This window comes from Somniosus microcephalus, chromosome 4 (assembly GCF_052327205.1).
Source record: "Somniosus microcephalus isolate GS21.2 chromosome 4, FLI_Smic_1.0, whole genome shotgun sequence".
NCBI classification, from domain to species: Eukaryota; Metazoa; Chordata; class Chondrichthyes; order Squaliformes; family Somniosidae; genus Somniosus; species Somniosus microcephalus.
This window is the reverse complement of record NC_140990.1, coordinates 102,494,551-102,515,294: the sequence shown is the minus strand read 5'-3', so window position 1 is coordinate 102,515,294 and position 20,744 is coordinate 102,494,551. Positions and strand designations below refer to the sequence as shown.

The 20,744-nt window shown below is 45.4% G+C and overlaps 1 protein-coding gene across 1 annotated transcript; it reads right to left on the bottom strand.

Annotated features, from left to right (window-relative positions):
- Window positions 1–12,464: 12,464 nt before the first annotated feature.
- Window positions 12,465–18,712, bottom strand: LOC147119619 (uncharacterized). Its single transcript, XM_085983757.1, has 3 exons — window positions 18,559–18,712; window positions 16,464–16,965; window positions 12,465–14,169 (listed from the first exon to the last, which is right to left on the bottom strand). Exons 1-3 carry the CDS (start codon window positions 18,679–18,681, stop codon window positions 14,066–14,068), a joined length of 729 nt encoding a protein of 242 aa, XP_085839883.1. The 5' UTR covers window positions 18,682–18,712; the 3' UTR covers window positions 12,465–14,065.
- Window positions 18,713–20,744: the final 2,032 nt, after the last annotated feature.

The following is a 20,744-nucleotide window of genomic DNA, read 5'->3' as shown; positions in this document are numbered from 1 at the left end:
GCTGCTGTCATTTTAAGGAGGTGGAGGGAGAGATATTTTTATTAAATCAAAGCTATCCATGTGTGCCAATGGTTAAGATAACACTGTTTTATGGTTATTGTGATAAATCCATGTAGTGAGACAAGGACTCAAAGAGGTGAGGTATTAGGATTAATAAGAGTACTTTATTAAACGACTGCGAAACAACCAGGCAGGCTTGCATCCGGGCATTGCACCTTTGCTGACCTTGACAGGAAGCAAACCTCTGACCTTAACAAGAAGCAAACCTCTGACCTTAGCAGCAGCATTGGCTACAGCACCACCTGGTGGATAACCTTAATCATAAAATCCCAGATTACTATATCCCTCCCCCCTTAAGATTTCAGTATGAATTTCTTAACAAACAACCATTCCTGAGGGTCACATAAGGAGTCTCCATTCATCATGTTCCATACCTGCCGAATCTAACAGTTCAGTATCAATCTCTCTGGTGGCTTGCGTGACCTTTGTGAACGTCTAACAGTAAAGTCCCTGATTGTTTGTGGTGAAGCCACCAGCTGCTCCTGAGCAGTGCTCAGTGTATCTGACTCTGCAACGATGGTTTCCTCTTGACGAATAGGTTCCTGTGGAATTGTCTCTGTCCCTGCTGGTGGCACCACAGATGCACTTGGATAACTGGGGGCAACCCTGTCTTCAGTCATTGCATCTGGAACCTTTATTTCAATTTCCCCTTGTCTGGGAAGTATCTGAGCTACATGTCTGCGTACCACCCTACTATCTCCCAACATGACCTTGTATGATACTGGACCTGTCATTGAGTCTATGAAGCCAGGAATCCACTTTGGTCCATAACTGAAATTCCTGGTAAGGACCGCATCTCCTTCTCCAAAACTTCGGCTCTTTGTTCTTTTGTCATGGTTCACTTTTTGTTTGTTTTGTCTGTTTTCCATTTTCCTTTTTAGGTCTGGGTGGACAAGGTCAAGAGTGGAGCATAGTCTATGACCTAATAACATCTCAGCAGGAGAGAGTCCTGTGGTGGATTGAGGTGTTATTCTGTAGCTGAACAGAACCCGTGACACTTTGGCTGCTAAACTCCCTTCTGCACTTTTTTTCATCGTCTCCTTAAATGTTTGTACGGCTCTCTCCGCAAGTCCATTCGAGGACGGATGATATGGAGCCAAGGTCACCTGCACTATGCCATTTTTTCTCAAGAACTCTTTTGTCTCTGTACTCACAAAACAAGTGGCATTGTCACTCACCACGATCTCCGGTAGCCCTTGATTACTGAAGCTCCGACGCAGGCAGTCTATAGTAGTAGTGGCGGAAGCAGAATTTACAGGATAAACATCCATCCATTTGGAATGTGCATCAATGATTATGAGGAACATCTTCCCCATGAATGGACCCGCATAATCTAAGTGCAATCTTCTCCATGGTTTATCCGTCCACTCCCAGGGGTGGAGAGGAGCCGCTGCTGGTGCCTTCCGGTGTTCCTGACAAGTGTTGCATGTCTTGACTAGATTTTCAATCTCCTCATCTAGCTTTGGCCACCACAAGTAACTCCTAGCCAAGGCTTTCATATGCGAGACCCCAGGATGACACTGATGTAGTTGCTCTAGGATAGACTGTCGTGCTGGCTGTGGAATAATCACTCGTGCTCCCCACAACACGCAACCATCCTGCACACTCAGCTCTGTTTTCCTGACACTGTAGGGTGTGAAGTCAGCCCCTTCCAGATGCTGTGGCCATCCCCTCACCACATATTCTCGAACTCTCGACAGTACTGGATCTTTACCTGTCCATGTTCTTACTTGCTCTGCAGTCACAAGTGCCGTGTCAGTGTACTCCAACATCAAAACTCTGTCCTCTGGAGCTGCACGTATAGGTGTGCCTGGCAGTGGAAGATGGCTCAAGGCATCTGCGTTCCCATGGTACTTGCCCACCTTGTAGACGATGACATACTCATATGCCCTCAACGTCACTGCCCACCTCTGGATCCGGGGTGACACCATCTGTGGAACTGCTTTCATTTCATTGAAAAGAGAGAGAAGAGGTTTATGATCGGTGCATATGGTGAACTTCCTGCCATATATGTACTTGTGGAACCTCTGTAACCCAAACATTACTGCTAACTCCTCTTTGTCTAACTGGGAATAGTTTTTTTCTGCTGGTGTTAGAGTTCGGGACATAAACCCTATTGGTCTTTCAGTTCCATCTTCCATGCAATGTGAAAGAACTGCCCCCACCCCGTAAGGTGAAGCATCACAAGAGAGAATGATGTCTTTCTCTGCATTGTAGTGAACCAACACATCTGACGACAGCATCAGTTTCTTGGACTGTTCAAATGAAACCCCCTGCTCCTCTCCCCACTACCACTGTGTCTCCTTGCGCAGTAGTTTGTGAAGAGGTGCTAACACAGTTGACAAGTTTGGTAAAAACCTGTTATAATAGTTCAGCACTGACATACTCATATGCCCTCAACATCACTGCCCACCTCTGGATCCAGGTAAGCTTTTAACTCAACCACATTTGTAGGAGCAGGGGCATCCTGCAGTGCTTGTACCTTCTCCTTGAGTGGATGGAGCCAGGTGGCGTCCACTCTGTGTCCCAGGAACACTGCCTCATTCCCCAGGAAAGTGCACTTACTCCTCTTGAGCCGGAACCCTGCCCTCTCCAATCTCTGTAGTACCTCTCTCAGAGTGCTCAGATGCTCCTGGTCGGTTCTTCCCGTCACCAGAATGTCATCCAGATAGATGGAAACATGTGGAATCCCTTGCAGTACACCTTCGATTGTCCTCTGGAAGATAGCTGGACTAGATGAGACACCAAATGGTAAGCGATTTTATGTAAACAAGCCCTTGTGTGTATTTATGGTGACATACTTCTTTGATTCATCATCCAGTGTAATCTGCAAGTAGGCATGACTCATATCCAACTTTGTGAATTTCTTTCCTCCAGCCAGGTTTGCAAAGAGATCCTCTGTTTTGGGAATCAGATACTGCTCTAGTTTGGACACCCGATTGACTGTCAATTTATAGTCTCCACAGAGTCTTACCGAATTGTCCGGTTTTAAAACAGGTGCTATGGGAGCTGCCCATTCCGAACATTTCACTGGCTCCAGTATGTTCTCTCTCAATAGACGGTCAAGCTCAGCCTCTACCTTTGGCTTCATGGCATAAGGCACAGGTCGTTGTTTAAAAAACCTTGGCGGTGCCTCCTAGTCTACATAAATCTTAGCTGGGGGGCCATTAAATGTGCCAGTTCCTCCTTGAACACATTCTCATGTTCACTCAACACTTCTTGCAAAGTCAACTGTTTGCCCGCATCTATTTGATGTACTGCTCCCCATTCAAATTTAAGTTCTTTTATCCAGCCCCGACCTAACAGGTTTGGTCCGGTACCTGATACTATAACTGCAGGTAGCTGTTCCACTGTGTCCCTATGTTGCACAGTTACATTAGCTGTACCTAATGTCGCTACTCGTTCACCTGTATATGTTTTAAGATGCAGGGAGCAAGGCTTTAACTCTGGAACTTTTGTATGGTTCCACAATTTTGAGTACTCTGCCTTGTTCATTATGGTCATGCCGCACCCTGTATCCACTTCAAAGTTCACCTTAGAGTCATTTACTGTCAGTTGCAATGTGATAGGAGCCACTTTTGGAATGTTCTCTAACATGCTATACATTATGAACATATCCTCTTCTTCCTCAGCTTCCCCGCTGATGTGGTGTGCTCCATGTTTTTTCACTTCTCTCCCTTGGTTTTGCTGTCCTCCCCCTTTTGGTTTGGATTCCTCCACAGGTGATTTCGCCCTGCAAGCTCGTTTTATGTGCCCTTGTTTCCCACACTTGTAGCACTTTTCCTCCAGAAACCGGTATTCACTCGCCAGGTGATCACCCTTGCATCTATAACATGCCTTCACATGCTCATGTTGTGGTTTCTGATGCATGTTCAACTTGTGCACAACAACCTGACCTGCAACTTGCGTAGCATTAGCCCTGTCTGAACCTTGTATTTCTTTTACATCTCAGTTTGCTGTCTCTATGGCTTGAGCAAGTTCCAATGCTTTTTCATAAGTAAGCCCAGTCTCGGAATATAATCTGCGCTGCATTCGGTCGTCCATTATTCCGCAAACTAGCCTATCTCTCAGCATTTCCTTCAGGTTGTTCCCATAATTGCAATCTTGTGCTAATTTACGCAACACCGCTACATAGTCCATTATACTCTCTTCCTCTTTCCTGTTCCTTGAATTAAACTTGAACCGCTGTACAATCTCACTAGGCTTAGGGTTGAAATGGGAAGTGCAAAGAGACCTGGGTGTTATTGTGCACCAGTCGCTGAAGGTAAGCATGCAGGTGCAGCAGGCGGTTAAGAAGGCAAATGGTATGTTGGCCTTCGTAGCAAGAGGCTTCGAGTACAAGAACAAGGATGTCTTGCTGCAGTTGTACAGGGCCTTGGTGAGACCGCACCTTGAGTATTGTGTGCAGTTTTGGTCACCTTACCTGAGGAAGGACGTTCTTGCCATGGAAGGTGTGCAGCGAAGATTCACCAGGCTGATACCTGGGATGGCAGGAATGACGTACGAGGAGAGATTGTGTCGATTGGGCTTATACTCACTGGAGTTTAGAAGATTGAGAGGGGATCTCATCGAAACCTATAAAATTCTGTCAGGTCTGGACAGACTAGATGCAGAAAGGATGTTTCTGATGGCCGGGGAGTCCAGAACCAGGGGTCATAGTCTAAGGATAAGGGGTAAGCCATTTAGGACTGAAATGAGGAGGAATTTCTTCACCCAGAGAGTGGTGAACCTGTGGAATTCTCTGCCACAGAGGGTGGTGGAAGCCAGTTCATTAAATATATTCAAGAAAGAGTTGGATATATTTCTTGAGGCTAAAGGGATCAAGGGATATGGGGAGAAGGCAGGGACAGGGTACTGAATTTGAATGATCAGCCATGATCTCATTGAATGGCAGAGCAGGCTCAAAGGGCTGAATGGCCTACTCCTGCTCCTATCTTCTATGTTTCTATGTTCTTTTAGCAAGGCCACTAATTCAACAAATGATTTGTCTCCAGGCTTTTCAGGACTGAGCAGATTCTTCATCAAACTGTAGGTTTGGCTTCCCACTGAACTAAGCAGAATGGCTTTCCTTTTTCCGGCATCATTTATTTCAATTGCTTCAAAAAAATAACCCAACACTTCACTGTATTCCTCCCAGGTTTGTGCTTGACTATCAAAAGCGGAAACCATTCCTACCGTGGCAGCCATGCTCTCTTCCAGCTGGTAGCTAACCGTAGCTTGTAATTTTGTTGTTTAAACGTCCTGGCAGACTTTTCTTCTTTATTCAGGGTCCTTTAGTTATCTTCGTCGCCAAATGTGCTAAATCCATGTAGTGAGACAAGGACTCGAAGAGGCGAGGTATTAGGATTAATAAGAGTACTTTATTAAACAACTGCGAAACAACCATGCAGGCTTGCATCCAGGCATTGCACCTTTGCTGACCTTGACAGGAAGCAAACCTCTGACCTTAACAGGAAGCAAACCTCTGACCTTAGCAGCAGCATTGGCTACAGCACCACCTGGTGGATAACCTTAATCATAACATCCCAGATTACTATAGTTATCCAACATTAAATAAAATGAGGACGCTGTGGCTCAGTGGTAGCACTCTCACTTCTTAGTCTAGAAGGTTGTGGGTTCAAGTCGCAACTTCAGCACAAAATTTAGACTGATGCTCCAGTATAGTATTAAGGGAGTTGTCTTTCTGATGAGATGTTAAATCGGGGTGTAGGTGAACGTAAAAGATCCCAGGACACTATTCGAAGTATAAAACACTAGTTAGGCCACAGCTAGAGAACTACGTGCAGTTCTGGTCACATTGCAGGAAAGACGTGATTGCACTAGAGAGGGTACAGAGGAGATTTACGAGGATGTTGCCAGGACTGGAGAAGGTTAGCTATGAGGAAAGATTGGATAGGCTGGGGTTGTTTTCTTTGGATCAGAGGAGGCTGAGGGGAGACTTAACTGAGGTGTATAAAATTATAAGGGGTCTAGATAGAGTGGATAGGACCTATTTCCCTTAGCAGAGAGGTCAATAACCAGGGGGCATAGACTTAAAGTAATTGGTAGAAGGATTTTTTTCAACCAGAGGGTGGTGGAGGTCTGGAACTCACTGCCTGAAAGGGTGGTAGATGCAGAAACCCTCATCACATTTAAAAAGTACTTGGATGTGTGCTCGAAGTGCTGTAACCTGCAAGGCTACGGACCAAGAGCTGGAAAGTGAGATTAGGCTGGATAGCTCTTTTTCGACCAGCGCAGACACAATGGGTTGAATGGCCTCCTTCTGTATCATAAATTTCTATGATTTTATGATTCTAAGGGCAGGGGAGTTCTACCCGGTGCCCTGGCCAATATTTATCCCTCAAACAACATCACTAAAACAGATTATCTGGTCATTATCACGTTACTCTTTGTGGGACTTTGCTGTGCGCAATTTCGCTGCTGCATTGCAACAGTGACTACACTTTTAAAGTACTTGATTGGCTGTAAAGCATTTTGGGATGTCCTGAGGTGTGAAAGGCGCTGTATAAATGCAAGTCTTTCTTTCTAGTGGTCCGGTGTGTGAGAGCAGGGGTACCCAAACTAGGGAACATATTTTTGTCTGCGCCCAAGGGTAGCCATCTGGCAGTGGATTGCTCGCCTGTATAGAACCAGCCTGATTTTCAATTGAAATCAGTGGAATGAAGATCAGGCAGCTACTGTAACAGGTGGGCAATCCGAAAATTTACGCCTAGGAGTCTGGGCCTATTGATTTCCACATATCTCAGACTGTGGGGACTAACTGTGTTGTGGTTTAGAATTACTCACCCATAATGGAACAGCACTAAGAAGAACCCCTTCCCAAACCTCTAGGCTCACAAAACTCAAACAGGACAAACCAGCCAATAAAGAACATGCCTGGGCTGGGAGTCCTGACAAACCAGCTCACAAAACCCAGGCAGCTCACTCCTATTTGTACTGATGCTTTTATTTGCTGGGTTTGTCCTTTTTGCATTTCACGTACCTGGAAGTTTGGAGAGGGCTGTTCTCACTGCTGCTGCATCTTGGATGGGTTAATCCTAAAGCAGAGCACCACTGTTGATATCTACAGTGAAAGAAAGAAGAAAGCCTTGCATTTATACAGCGTCTTTCATGTCCTTATGACGTCCCAAAGCGCTTTACAGCCAATGAAGTACTATTTTTGAAGTGTAGTCACTGTTGTAATGTAGGGAAGCGCAGCAGCCAATTTGCGCTCAGCAAGCTCCCACAAACAGCAATATGATAATGACCAGATAATCTGTTTTTAGTGATGGTGGTTCAGGACTAAATATTACTCAGAGCACCGACTGTGTCAGTGAACTCCCCTGCTCTTCTTCGAAATAGTGCCATGGGATCTTTCACGTCCACCTGAGAGGGGAGATGCGGTCTTGGTCTAATGTCTCATCCGAAAGACGGCACTGGGAGTGTCAGCCTAGATTTTGTGCTCAAGTCTCAGGAGTGGGACTCAAACCCTCAAGCTTCTGACTTAGAGGCGAGAGTGCTACCCACTGAGCTAAGCTGATACCGTACTACTTTAACCCCCACCCCCCATCACATATATGCACAGGCCCACATGCATGCACACTTGTACAAGAACACACACGCACGAATGGTCTGTTTACCTACCCTGCCCTGGATCCCCCACATCATCTATCTCCAACAAGTGAGAGTCTAACCACCGCCCTTTGACATTCAACGGCATTAGTCTTACCGAATCCCCCACCATCAACATCCTGGGGGGGTCACCATTGACCAGAAATTTAACTGGACCAGCCACATAAATACAGTGGCAACAAGAGCAGGTCAGAGGCTAGGTATTCTGTGGCAAGTGTCTCACTTCCTGACTCTGTAAATCCTTTCCACCATCTACAAGGCACAAGTCAGGAGTGCACTGGAATACTTGTCACTTGCCTGGATGAGTGCAGCTCCAACAACACTCAAGAAGCTCGCTACCATCCAGGACAAAGCAGCCCATGTGATTGGCACCCCATCCACCACCTTAAACATTCACTCCCTCCATTACTGGCGCACCATGGCTGCAGTGTGTACCATCTACAAGATGTACTGCAGCAACTCACCAAGGCTTCTTCGGCATCACCTCCCAAACCTGCAACCTCTTCCACCTAGAAGGACAAGGGCAGCAGGCGCATGGGAACACCATCACCTGCAAGTTCCTCTCCAAGTCACACACCATTCCGACTTGGAAATATATCGCCGTTCCTTCATCGTCGCTCGGTCAAAGTCCTGGAACTCTCTCCCTAACAGCACTGTGGGAGTACCTTCACCACACAGACTGCAGCGGTTCAAGAAGGCGGCTCAAGGGCAATTAGGGATGGACAATAAATGCTGGCCTTGCCAGCGACGCCCACATCCCAGAAACCAATTAAAAAAAATCTACTGTTAGGTTATGTAGTCGTAACAGAAGAGGAGATGCAACTTTGAGAAGAACCCTCCCCCTCACAATGTTTGAGTTAAAAGAAAGAGCTTGCATTTATATAGTGCCTTTCACCTCAAGACATCACATTGTGTTTTACAGGCAATGACGTACTTTTGAAGTGTAGTCACTGTTGTAATGTGGGAAAGTGTATTGTTATTTTTCTGCTGGTTGCACACTCGAGCCCATCAACTGTTACCTCAGAACTAATGTAAGGCAGTAACTTTATAGAATTTTACAGCACAGAACGAGGCCATTTGGCCCGTCATGTCTGTGTCGGCTCTCTGAAAGAGTTACCTAATTAGACCCATTCCCCGGCTCTTTCCCAATAGCCCTGCAAATTTTTCACCTTCAAATATTTATCCAATTCCCTTTTGAAAGTTATTATTGAATCTACTTCCACCACCCTTTCAGGCAGTGAATTCCAGATCATAATAACTCGCTGCATAAAAAAAAATTCTCCTCAACCCTCCTGATCCTTTTGCCAATTAAATAAATCTGTGTCCTCTGGTTACCGACCCTCCTTGCGGTGGAAACAATTTCTCCCTATTTACTCATGATTTTAAGTACCTCTATTAAATCTCCCCTTAACCTTCTCTGCTCTGAGGAGAACAATTCCAGCTTCTCCAGTCTCTCCACATAACTGAAGTATATTGCTTCATTTTTTCTTTCTTCATATCCTTTCCCTCTCTGAGCATTCTCCTCTCATCCAGCTTGATTGTCACAGTCGGTGGTGCCTTCGACCAATATTGCACTGTAACTGGCACCGTGTCCTGAGTGTGATTTGTTCACCATGTTTTCCCTGCTCCCACTGTGGAAGTAATTCAACAACAACTTGTATTTATATAGCGCCTTTAACAGAGTAAAACATCCCAAGGCACTTCACAGGAGCGTTATCAGTCATAAATCTGACACCGAGCCACATAAGGAGATATTCAGACTAGTGACCAAAAGCTTGGTCAAAGAGGTAGGTGTAATGATCAATAACATGTCATTCTATAGTGGACACTAGGTGGAGCCGTAGAGCTGTATATAAGACTACACTACCCAGCTGTATATATATTAAGACTACATTACCCATGAGGCACTAGGCTACCCACAAGGCAGCAGTCAAGATGGAAGCCTCTACGGATACTGTACCTAGTCCACATGTGCTCAATAAAGTAACTAGCAAAAGCTAGCTGTGTTCATAATAAGAATGTCTATTTATTAATGAACATAAGATGGTACCAGGGTGGTGAAGATCTGCTGAAAATTGTGAAAAGCGACATGGAGAATTTGAAGCCACCAGAGCGTTTGAAACTCACAGGAAACATCGACTACAATTGGCAGACTCTTAAACAACAATTCAAACTCTACATTGCAGCCATCGGGTTCAGTATGAAACCAGACGCAAGGAAGATAGCGTTGCTGCTTACGGTTGCAGGCCCACAGGCGATAGAGGTATTTAATACATTTGTATTTAATCCAGTGGAGAACAGAGAAAAATTAGAAGATGTGCTAAAAAAATTTGATGCACATTGCTCTCCCAAAAAGAATGAGACCTATGAAAGATACATCTTCTGTTCTCGGACACAGCAGCAAAATGAGACTTTTGATAGCTTTATAACTGATCTGAAACTGAAAGCACAGACATGTAATTTCTCTGAGCTCAAAGCATCCATGATTCGTGACCAGATTGTGTTTGGTATTCATGATAAAAAAGTCAGGGAACGCCTGTTGAGAGAAACCGAACTAAATTTGGAAAATGCGGTGAAAATATGCCAAGCCAGCGAGCTAGCTCGAAAGCACGCGAAGACTTTCAGTGAAATCAATAATGATGCGATTGTAATGAGTGATAATGCTGCTGTCGGTGCTGTGTCCTATAAGGGGAAGAAATATGGGCAGAACAGAAATGAAAAGCAATCGGAGGATGACATTTTTAATTGTAAACGCTGTGGTTACAAACATCAGTTAAGACAATGCCCAGCGTTTGGAAAAATGTGCACAAAGTGTAATGGAAAGAATCACTTTGCCAAACAATGCTTTTCAAAAGTACAAACTAAGAAAGGGCAACGAGTTAATGTAATTGAGGACACTGATTTAAGTGAGACATTTTTTGTAGGAATGGTGTCATGTGACAATATCAAAAAGGATACAGAAAATGTGCAGCCCTCAGAAATGGACAATGCTGAACATAAAGTTAATGCAGTAAAAGAGGACAAATGGATGATCCCACTGCAGGTAAATGGAGCATTAGTTACCTTGAAACTAGACACTGGGGCAAAAGCAAACTTAATCAGTATGAGTGACATTAACAATATGAAAGAAAAGCCCAAAATACAGAAAAAGTCAGTACTACTGAAGGACTATAATGGACAGAAATCATACTATGACAAGTCATCCAAAACTCTAAAACCATTGACAAGGGATGATGTTGTCAGGATTGAGGATCCAGATACATGGAACAGGAAAGCTACAGTTCTTGAGGAAGTAGGACCAAGGTCATACACTGTTAGAACTGAGGAAGGACAGATTCTCAGGAGGAGCCGCCGTTCCCTCCTAAAAACACAAGAGACTATTCAAGACCAGATTGATGACAATGCCGCAACTGCCTCTTGTCATTCACCGCCAGAACAATCTCATGAAGACACATCAGACTTACCCATGTTGACAAGATCCACATGTGAAGTAAAAGAGCCTGATAGACTTAATCTTTGAGTACAATGTAAAGCTTTGAAAATGTGTTGACTGTTTTGAAAATGTTTATGTTTATAGAGCACTAACAAAAGTGTTACTGATATTATCTTTATTATTTTCTTGAAAGTTGATTGATATTGATTTTGTTAAACCTCAAAGAAAGGGGGATGTAATGATCAATAACATGTCATTCTATAGTGGACACTAGGTGGAGCCGTAGAGCTGTATATAAGACTACACTACCCAGCTGTATATATATTAAGACTACATTACCCATGAGGCACTAGGCTACCCACAAGGCAGCAGTCAAGATGGAAGCCTCTACAGATACTGTACCTAGTCCACATGTGCTCAATAAAGTAACTAGCAAAAGCTAGCTGTGTTCATAATAAGAATGTCTATTTATTAATGAACATAAGAGTAGGTTTTTAGGAGCGTCTTAAAGGAAGAGAGAGAGGTTTAGGGAGGGAATTCCAAAGCATAGGGCCTAGGCAGCTGAAGGCGCGGCTGCCAATGGTGGAGCGGTGAAAATCAGGGATGCGCAAGTGACCAGAATTGGAGGAGCGCGGAGTTCATTTCCTCTCTGTTCGTGGTCTCCAATGCAATGCCTGCTTTGATTGGGAACTTACCCTGTGGGGAAATCACGGGTGCAAGGGACGGTGCAGCCTTTTGGGGGTCGTATTTTTCATCTCCAATCAGAGTGGGCAAGACCAACGACCAAATGAGCAAACCTCCCACACCTTAAAGAGCCCGCTTATTGTTTGTGCCTCTACGACGTGGTGGGCATCAGGATCAAAGCATCAAAGAATGTAATCAGGAAGGAGATTGAGCATTGATAACAGATGCCAAGGCAGGCTGGGGGCACACAACACCATGGTCAAGTGATATTTTCAGCTAATAAAAGCTTTCCCTTTTCTGACCGATGTTTAATAATGATTTTCATGTAAAAATATTTGGTTATGCGGTATTGTACACCCTTCCAATTTATGTGCATGTCCACACGCTCAGTAAGGACCTGATGTATTTGGTGCCAATTACCACAGCATGGATTGGAGAAATCAGATCGATAACTATTCCCAGAATGTACTGATGTAACAGAGAATTACCCACACTTTTCAATATACACTTTAGCAGAACAATCATATTGATTTATGACCAGGAACAAAGCTTGCACCGTTTTTAGAAGTAAATGCCTATTTATTTTTCTTTCTCTCTGACTCTTCACTTATTTATTCCACTTATTGTAAACACTGCAATTTGTAATGAAATCATTTCAGTTGAAACAGCCCGGAGCCGGTGCTTTGCACTGGCAATCAGCTTTTATTAACTGGAGATCGCACCGACAACAGCAAAAAGTAAAAATTAAGCCAATGCAGATTTCTGGATGTGAATTATTACTGAGCTAAGGGTACACCTGTGGCCATATACTGTACTACTTAGGCCTTGGAGATATCTTTTACGAGGTATGTGCATTGTGCCATGTCTGTTGAGGTGCTGCACTGCCGGAGGCGCCGTCTTTCGGATGAGATGTTAAACCAAGGTCTTGTCTGTCCTCTCAGGTGGACGTAAAAGATCCTGTGGCACTATTCAAAGATGAGCAGGGGAGTTCTCCCCGATGTCCTGGCCTATATTTATCCCTCAATCAACATCACTAAAACAGATTATCTGGTCGTTATCACATTGTTGTTTGTGGGGCCTTGCTGTGTGCAAATTGTCTGCCACGTTTCCTATATTACAGCAGTGGCTACACTTCAAAATAATTTCACTGGCTGTGAAGCGCTTTGGGACGTCCTGAGGTTGTGAAAGGCGCTGTATAAATGAAAGTGCTTCTTCTTCTTCTTAGTTGCTATGGGCCCAATATATCTCGGAGGCGCATTTGGAGCGGGGGTAGGGGGGAGGAGTTATGGATGGGGGACTCGGAAGTATGGGTTTTCCAAAGGTCCTGCAGTTACTGCAGGACGTCTTTTACATTGTTTCTGCAGATTTGCTGACCGACAGCCAGCCTGATTGACAGGCTGTTTGGCAGGCTGATTGGCAGGCCGGCTGCCTGTCGGGCAGGAAAGCCTGCAGCAGAAGGACGGAGCAGAGCAGCAGGCAGGGAGAGCTCGTTGCCGGGTTCTAGTGGGTGGGGGGGGGGGGGGGGGTGGAGAGATGGTGGGAATGGGGGAGGGTGGAGCTGGTGGTCGGGGGCGGGGGAGAACGTGGTCCGTGGGGAGTAAATGGTGATGGTGGGGCACGTGGTCGATGGGAGCAGATGGTGGTGGGGTTGTCTGATAAGTGGGGGTGGGGGGGAGGACTAGATAGATCAGCGGGGTGGGTTCACAGGGTTAGCTTGTTGGGCCTGGAGGAAACACTCCTGCTCCTCCTGGCTCGCAAGCAGAGCTGGAAAGGCACTTACCTCATGGACCTGGCCCTTCTTAACTCCTTTCACCTGCCGGGTTTCCTGAGGCCCGAGGAACCCGGTGACCATGGTTGAAAATAGAAACACTGTTAAAAAGGAGGCACATAGCCTCTTTAATAGGTTTCAATGACTGTCCCGCCTCATGCAAGCGGTTAAAACCAGAAGTGGGAGGATTCAGTTCCTGTTTCAGATTTTTAACGTTTCAACCTCCCACCTGACCCAGACCCACCTGTTTTTTGGGGGGGTTAAAATTACCCCCTATATATTTCAAACATAGAACGCTTCACATCAGTATGGACTGCTGCTCGCTCCCCCTCTGCTTTTTGCTTCATTTTTTGGCTGCCCTTGCAAAGATTCTAGAGTCATTCGCAGTGTATTTGTTTACTGTTTGCACACTTGCTGCTGAAACAGGGCTCCGGGAGGTGGGACGATCTCCACCACACACTCTGAATCGAGATCGACCGCAAACTGCAGCTCGGTCTCCCAACCCTCCGTCACGGACGGGCCGGCACTGCTGTCCTGTTGACAAGGTGCGACAGTGTCTCACTCACGTGGCCTGCTGCATTGAGCAGCTCCTTCATTAAAGCGGAGCAGTGCCCTGCAAGAGAAAAGGAAAGCCAGTCACTGAATGCCTGTGATTATAAGAGTCTGGAATGGATGCTGACTAACATTTGTCTTGCATTAAAGGACAGAAAAGAAAGACGATGAGATTAGATGGATGGATGGATGGATGGAGGGAGGGAGGGATTTGCATTTATACAGTGCCTTTCCTGACCTCCGCACATCCCAAAGTGCTTCACTGCCAATGAAGTACTTGTTTGAAGTGCAGTCACTGTTGTAATGTAGGAAACCCGGCAGCCAATTTGCGCTCAGCAAGATCCCACAAACAGCAATGTGATAATGACCAGATCATCTGTTTTTAGTGATGTTGGTTGAGGGTTAAATATTGGCCAGGACACCGGGGACAACTCTTCTATCTGCTTCGAAATTGTGCCGCGGGATCTTTTACAGCCACCACAGAGGGTCTGACGGGGTCTCGGTTTAACGTCTCACCTGAAAGATGGCACCTCCGACAGCGCAGCACTCTCTCGGTACTGGCACTGGGAGTGTCAGCCTGGATTATGTGCTCAAGTTCTCAGGAGTGGGGTTTGAACCCACGACAGAGACGAGAGTGGTACCCACTGAGACAAGGCTGACACCCGATTGCGAAAACTGGATATATTTTTTAAAATCAGCCAAGTGTTCACAGATAAATGGGATCCATTTATTCTACAACTGTGACTTGAGTTCAGAAATGTAGGCTGTTGACTCCAAGTTTATGCTGAGTGAATAGACCCTGGGTGCAGTAGTGTGTTGGTTTACAGCACCATGGAGTGGCAGGAATGTGGGCTTACATTCCTGCAGTTCATTACATGAGAAACTATCCCATCTCAGATGATCAGATTACTTGAGGAAGATCCAGGGTAAGGTAATGTTAGTATTTAAGATACAATTTAATATCCATGTATAATATGCACCCCACACTTGGAATTTTCTTTGGAGGGTGGAATCTGAATTATGTTGGAAGATTTACGGTAAATCCAGACGGTATTGTTTAGTATGTGTGTGAGGACTGTTCCATGATGTGCTATCAATTGGGATCTGGTGGTGAGATTCCCGGGAAAGAGCTGTGGAATGACTCAATCTGCTGCCTGGGTTTCAATGTAGGATGTGCTTGTAATCTTAAACTGACTCACTTGCCTAAAATTGTGTCTGCTGAAAATCAGACAGAAACACAATGAAAGCATGTACAGATATGGGTAACAGAGGTTACAGCGCCACTGACTGGCTGAGTATGGATGATGTCATGGTCATATGGGTGCCTCGTGGCGTTGGGTATAAATGAAGAATTGCCTTACGGGAAAAAGGGCAGAGCAGGAAGAGTAGAGAAGAAAGAATCAGACAGTTTGAACACTCATGGTCACTTGATCTTCAAAGGGCGTCCCAAAGCACTTTACAACCAATGAAGTACTTTTGAAGTGTAGTCACTGTTGTAATGTAGGTAATGCGGTAGCCAATTTGCGCACAGCAAGATCCCACAAACAGCAATGAGATAATGACCACATGATCTGTTTTTTTTAAAAGGTGATTTTGACTGAGGGATAAATATTGACCTTGACACTAGGGAGAACTCCCCTGCTCTTCCGTAGTATCTTTTACATCCACCTGAGAGGGCAGACAGGGCCTCGGTTTAACATCTCATCCAAAAGACAGCACATTATTCCCTCAGTGCACTTAAATTTCAGTTTAGATTTTGCGCCCAAGTTGCTGGTGTGGGATTTGAACCCACGACCTTGTAACGCAGAGGCAAGAGTGCTACCGCTGAGCCACAGCTGGCTGATGCAGGAGATCCTGATCGAACAATAGCCGGAATGCCTCCACATTTAGATGCAGCACCTGACCCTTTAACTGAGAGGCGATTCCTCCTGCAAGGCAAGAGGGATTGTGCCTCTGTTCATTGCCATAATGTCTGACACCCATAGTTTGTGGGGCCAATAAGGGGTTACCTTGTACTATAACTTGTGCTGTATGCACATATCTTTTGAACTACTCATGGCATCTGTGGACATGCAGGAGACACATACAGGAACCTTCATGTCCAGTAAAACAAGGGGCTGTCCAACCTTTGGGCTAATGTGGCCTCTGTCCTTGAACAGAAACATGGGAACTGATGGTTGCCTGGAGAGACAAAAAGGGCTATGTTTGGACACTGATGCATGTCCCTTAGGGCAGGAATCATGCGCTTACACACTTTAACTACTAGGCACCACCATAATTTTCAGAAGAAGTTAAAGAGGCAAATCAAGATCTGAGTAACCAACGGGGTTTCAGCCGAACCTAGCTACAACTTACCAACTTGCACTTTAAGAGACAGCGCCTCTTTAAGTCTCTGAACTAGCAGATGTAGCTCCTCTTCATCATCTTGTGCGGTTTCCTGTTGCTTAGTCTTGCTGTCCTCAGCCATTGTGCCCACTAGCTGCTGCTCTTTGGTCAGACGCGCACCCCGTTGTCGTGTCCTATTGAAGCCTGCACCTTCCACCAGTCCCACTCTTTCCCTGTGACGGCTCAGTTCTTTGGCAGTCCACCTCTCTTCAGAACCATTAGCAGATTTCAACCCAGCAGCCGCAGGAGGAGGCATCGAATTTGAGAGGATAGCCGTCCCCGTTAGTGACCTTTTCCTCACGCCACCCCTTGGCTGCTGCTCAGCTGACTTTGCCGGCGGAGGGTTTCTGCTGGATTTTTCCTGTGCTGTGGTTACTCCTCTTCTACCCAGGGGTTCTGGGTCCTTTGCGCTATAACTTGCAGCCGGCTGCGAGACCCCATCTGTAGACTCCTGGCACAGCCGTGAATGGAACTATACAAGATAAAGTTGGTAGCACATTTCCTATCATTGTATAATTTGTACAGCCAAGGTTATCATTTTCAATTATATAGCTAAAGTTTGGAAGAGCGCTTGATCGCCAGCCCATCCACCACCTTAAACATCCATTTCTAGATGGCGAGAAGCTAAGAACTGTGGAGGAGCAGAGAGATTCAGGAGTCCAAGTATAGAAATCACTAACAGCTAGTGGACAGGTACAAAAATTAATTTATAAAGCTAATGGAATGTTGATCTTTAGCTCGAAGGGGTTGGAATACAAAGGGGTGGAAGTGGTTAGACCCCATCTGGAGCATTGCGTGTGGTTCTGGGCATTGCACCTCAGGAAGGATATACTGGCCTTGGAGGGGGTGCAGCGCAGATTCACCAGAATTATATCAGGGCTAAAGGGGTTCAATTGTGAGGATAGGTTATGACTTAGCGCTCCAAATGGCCCTCTAGGGGAATTTTTCCCCCAGAGAAACTATTTCCTGTGGTGGGGGAGTCCAGAACAAGGGGCATAACCTTAAAATTAGAGCTAGGCCATTCAGGGGTGATGTCAGGAAGCATTTCTTCACACAAAGGGTAGTGGAAATCTGGAACTCGCTCCCCCAAAAAGCTGTTAAGGCTGAGGGTCAATTGAAAATTTCAAAACTGAGATTGATAGATTTTTGTTAGGCAAGGGTATTAAGGGATATGGAACCAAGGCGGGTAAATGGAGTTAAGATACAGATCAGCCATGATTTAATTGAATGGCGGAATAAGCTTGAGGGGCTGAGTGACCTCCTCCTGTTCCTATGTTCCTACCACCTCATGAGCAGCGGTCCCAGCAAATCACAGTCGCAATCGCAGTTTCAGCACACTGTGAGAAGACAGATTGCACTGCCGGCCCAGGTCTTGGACAACCTTTACACGATAAGGCAATATCAAGAGATGCGGTTTGACATGAAACTTGTCTGAGGCAACAACCCAATGGATTCCAGTGTTGCTTTGGTTTTCAACGTCTGTAGTGCTTGAACCAGACAGATTAACATATTATTTACAAGGATGATACCAGGAGTAAGAGGGTATAACTATCAGGAAGACTGAACAGACTGGAACTCTTTTCTCTAGAAATGCGAAGGCTGAGGGGTGACCTGATAGAGGTTTTTAAAATGATTAGGGTAGACATAGAGAAGATGGTTCCACTTGTTGAGGAGTCTAAAACTAGGGGCCATAAATATAAGATAGTCACTAATAAAACCAATAGGGAATTCAGGAGAAACTTCTTTACCCAGAGAGTGGTGAGAATGTGGAATTTGCTACCACATGGAAGCAGTTGAGGCGAATAACATAGATATTTTAAGGGGAAGCTAGATAAACACATGAGGGAGAAAGGAATAGAAGGATATGCAGACAGGGTTAGATGACGTGTAGTGGGAGGAGTCTCATGTGGAGCATAACCATCGGCACTGACCTGTTGGACTGAATGGTCTGTTTCTGTGGTCTGTTTCTGTGCTGTACATTCTATGTAATTCTAGGTAATATTACAATTCCTCCGACACCTCCTTCTCCCCACAGTCAGGTTTTTGAATCCTGACACTAGCTTACCGGAAGCAGCATCCTGAGATGTTGAATCTCTTCCTGCAAATGCCGGTTGTCTTCATTTAGAACTTTAATCTTTGCTTCCAAACTACACCACTTGTCTTCTTGCAAGGATTGGTTGGACTGCATTATAAGCTTCCAGCACTGCAGCTGTTGTTCAAGAAATCTACAGTGGACAGGTACAGAACGACTTAGTTATTTCAGTACTGCACTCGGGCCAACCCCTCTGCCTCAGCTTTCAGCCATGGCTCAGTGTGTAGCATTCTAGCCTCTGTCAGAAGGTTGAGAGTTCAAATCCCAATCCAGAGTCTTAAGCACAAAATCTAGGCTGAAGCTTCAGTGAAGTACTGAGGGAGTACTGCACTGTCGGGAGTTACCCTGTTTTGGATGAGACGTTAAACCGAGGCCCTGTCTGCCCTCTTGGGTGGACGTGAAAGATCCCATGGCATTATTTTGAAGAAGAGCAGAGGAGTCTCCCTGATGTCCTGGCCAATATTTATCCCTCAACCATAATCACTAAAAAGCAGATTATCTGGATATTATCGCATTGCTGTTTGTGGGACCTTGCTGTGTGCAAATATTTTTTTTTATTCGTTCATGGGATGTGGGCGTCACTGGCATTTATTGCCCATCCCTAGTTGCCCTTGAGCAGGTGGCGGTGAGCCACCTTCTTGAACCGCTGCAGTCCGTGTGGTGAAGGTACTCCCATAGTGCTGTTAGGGAGGGAGTTCCAGGATTTTGACCTAGCGATGATGAAGGATCGGTGATATACGTCGGAGAAGCCTTGGTGAGTTGCTGCAGTGCATCTTGTAGATGGTACACACTGCAGCCACAGTACGCCAGTGGTGGAGGGAGTGAATGTTTAAGTTGGTGGATGGGTTGCCAATCAAGTGGGCTGCTTTGTCTTGGATGGTGTTGAGCTTCTTGAATGTTGTTGGAGCTGCACTCATCCAGGCAAGTGGAGAATATTCCATCACACTCCTGTCTTGTCCCTTGTAGGTAGTGGAGAGGCTTTGGGGAGTACCTCCTCTTTATCAATTTTTATCCTGTCCAATATCACTACTACCTCCTCCTTTACTGCTACATTGGCAGCATCCTCTTCTCTAGTGATGACAGATGCAATGGTAGCTCAGCCATGCCCTCTGCCTCCACAGGAAGATCTACTTTTTGGTCCCTAATCGGCCCCACCCTTCCTGTGACTACCCTTTTACTATTGTTACTAAATAGAATGATAGTTATAGGAGAGGGTAACTGTAGGGGTAAATAGAATGATAATTACAGGAGATGGTAACTGTAGGGGACAGTGTGTGAGTGCTAAAGGAGAAGGAGTATAATGAACATTAAAGTGGAAAATGATGTTGGAGTAAATACAGTGGTTGTTGGAGGAGAGGTTAACTCAAGGGCCAGCTATAGTAAACATTAAAGAGGATGATGATGATAGGGGTAAGTACTGTGAATGTTAAAGAAGGAGGAACCAGGGGTAAGCACAGCGAATCAGCTGGAGTCCTATGACCTTAGCCGAGGAGGAGGCACATGGAGTTAGCTCACATTGCTTTGTCCCTGTATCTGCAATGTGTTGAATTTAAGAGCCTTTACACGATCTCCTAATACTAACATAGTCTTTCCCAGATATCAGATCCAGGGCATGCAGAGTACATCTTCTTTTCATGAAAATCTTGAGTAGTGAAGTGCAAGACTGCCGGAGATATCGGGTATACTCACTGCTCCTCTTGTTGCAGTTCCTTGATGGCTGCCTTTGTGTTGCGCATTTCTCTTTGTATAGGTGCAATCCACTTGCTGTTCAAATGGGACTGTAGGGAGAGGAATGATTGTTATAGCTTTAGATTTAGTGACCAACCATAGATATTCTTCAAGGCAAGGGCACGTGGCAATGACTAATCACCAATAGCTTTAGATTTGGTGACCAACCAACCAGAGATAGGCTATAAAAGAAACAGAAAATACTCAGTCGGTCAGGCAGCATCTGTGGAGAGAGAAACAGACGTTTCAGCTCGATGACCTTTCGTTGGAATTGGAAGATAAACAGTTTTTAAGCAGAGCCAGAGAAAAGGGGGACAGGGTAAGAACAAAAGTGAAAGGTCTGAGATAGGGTGGAGGGCAGGAGTGATTACATGAGAAAAGGGATGATGGTGCAAGGCAAAAGTGGGTGGTAAAGGGACAAGTAAAGAAAC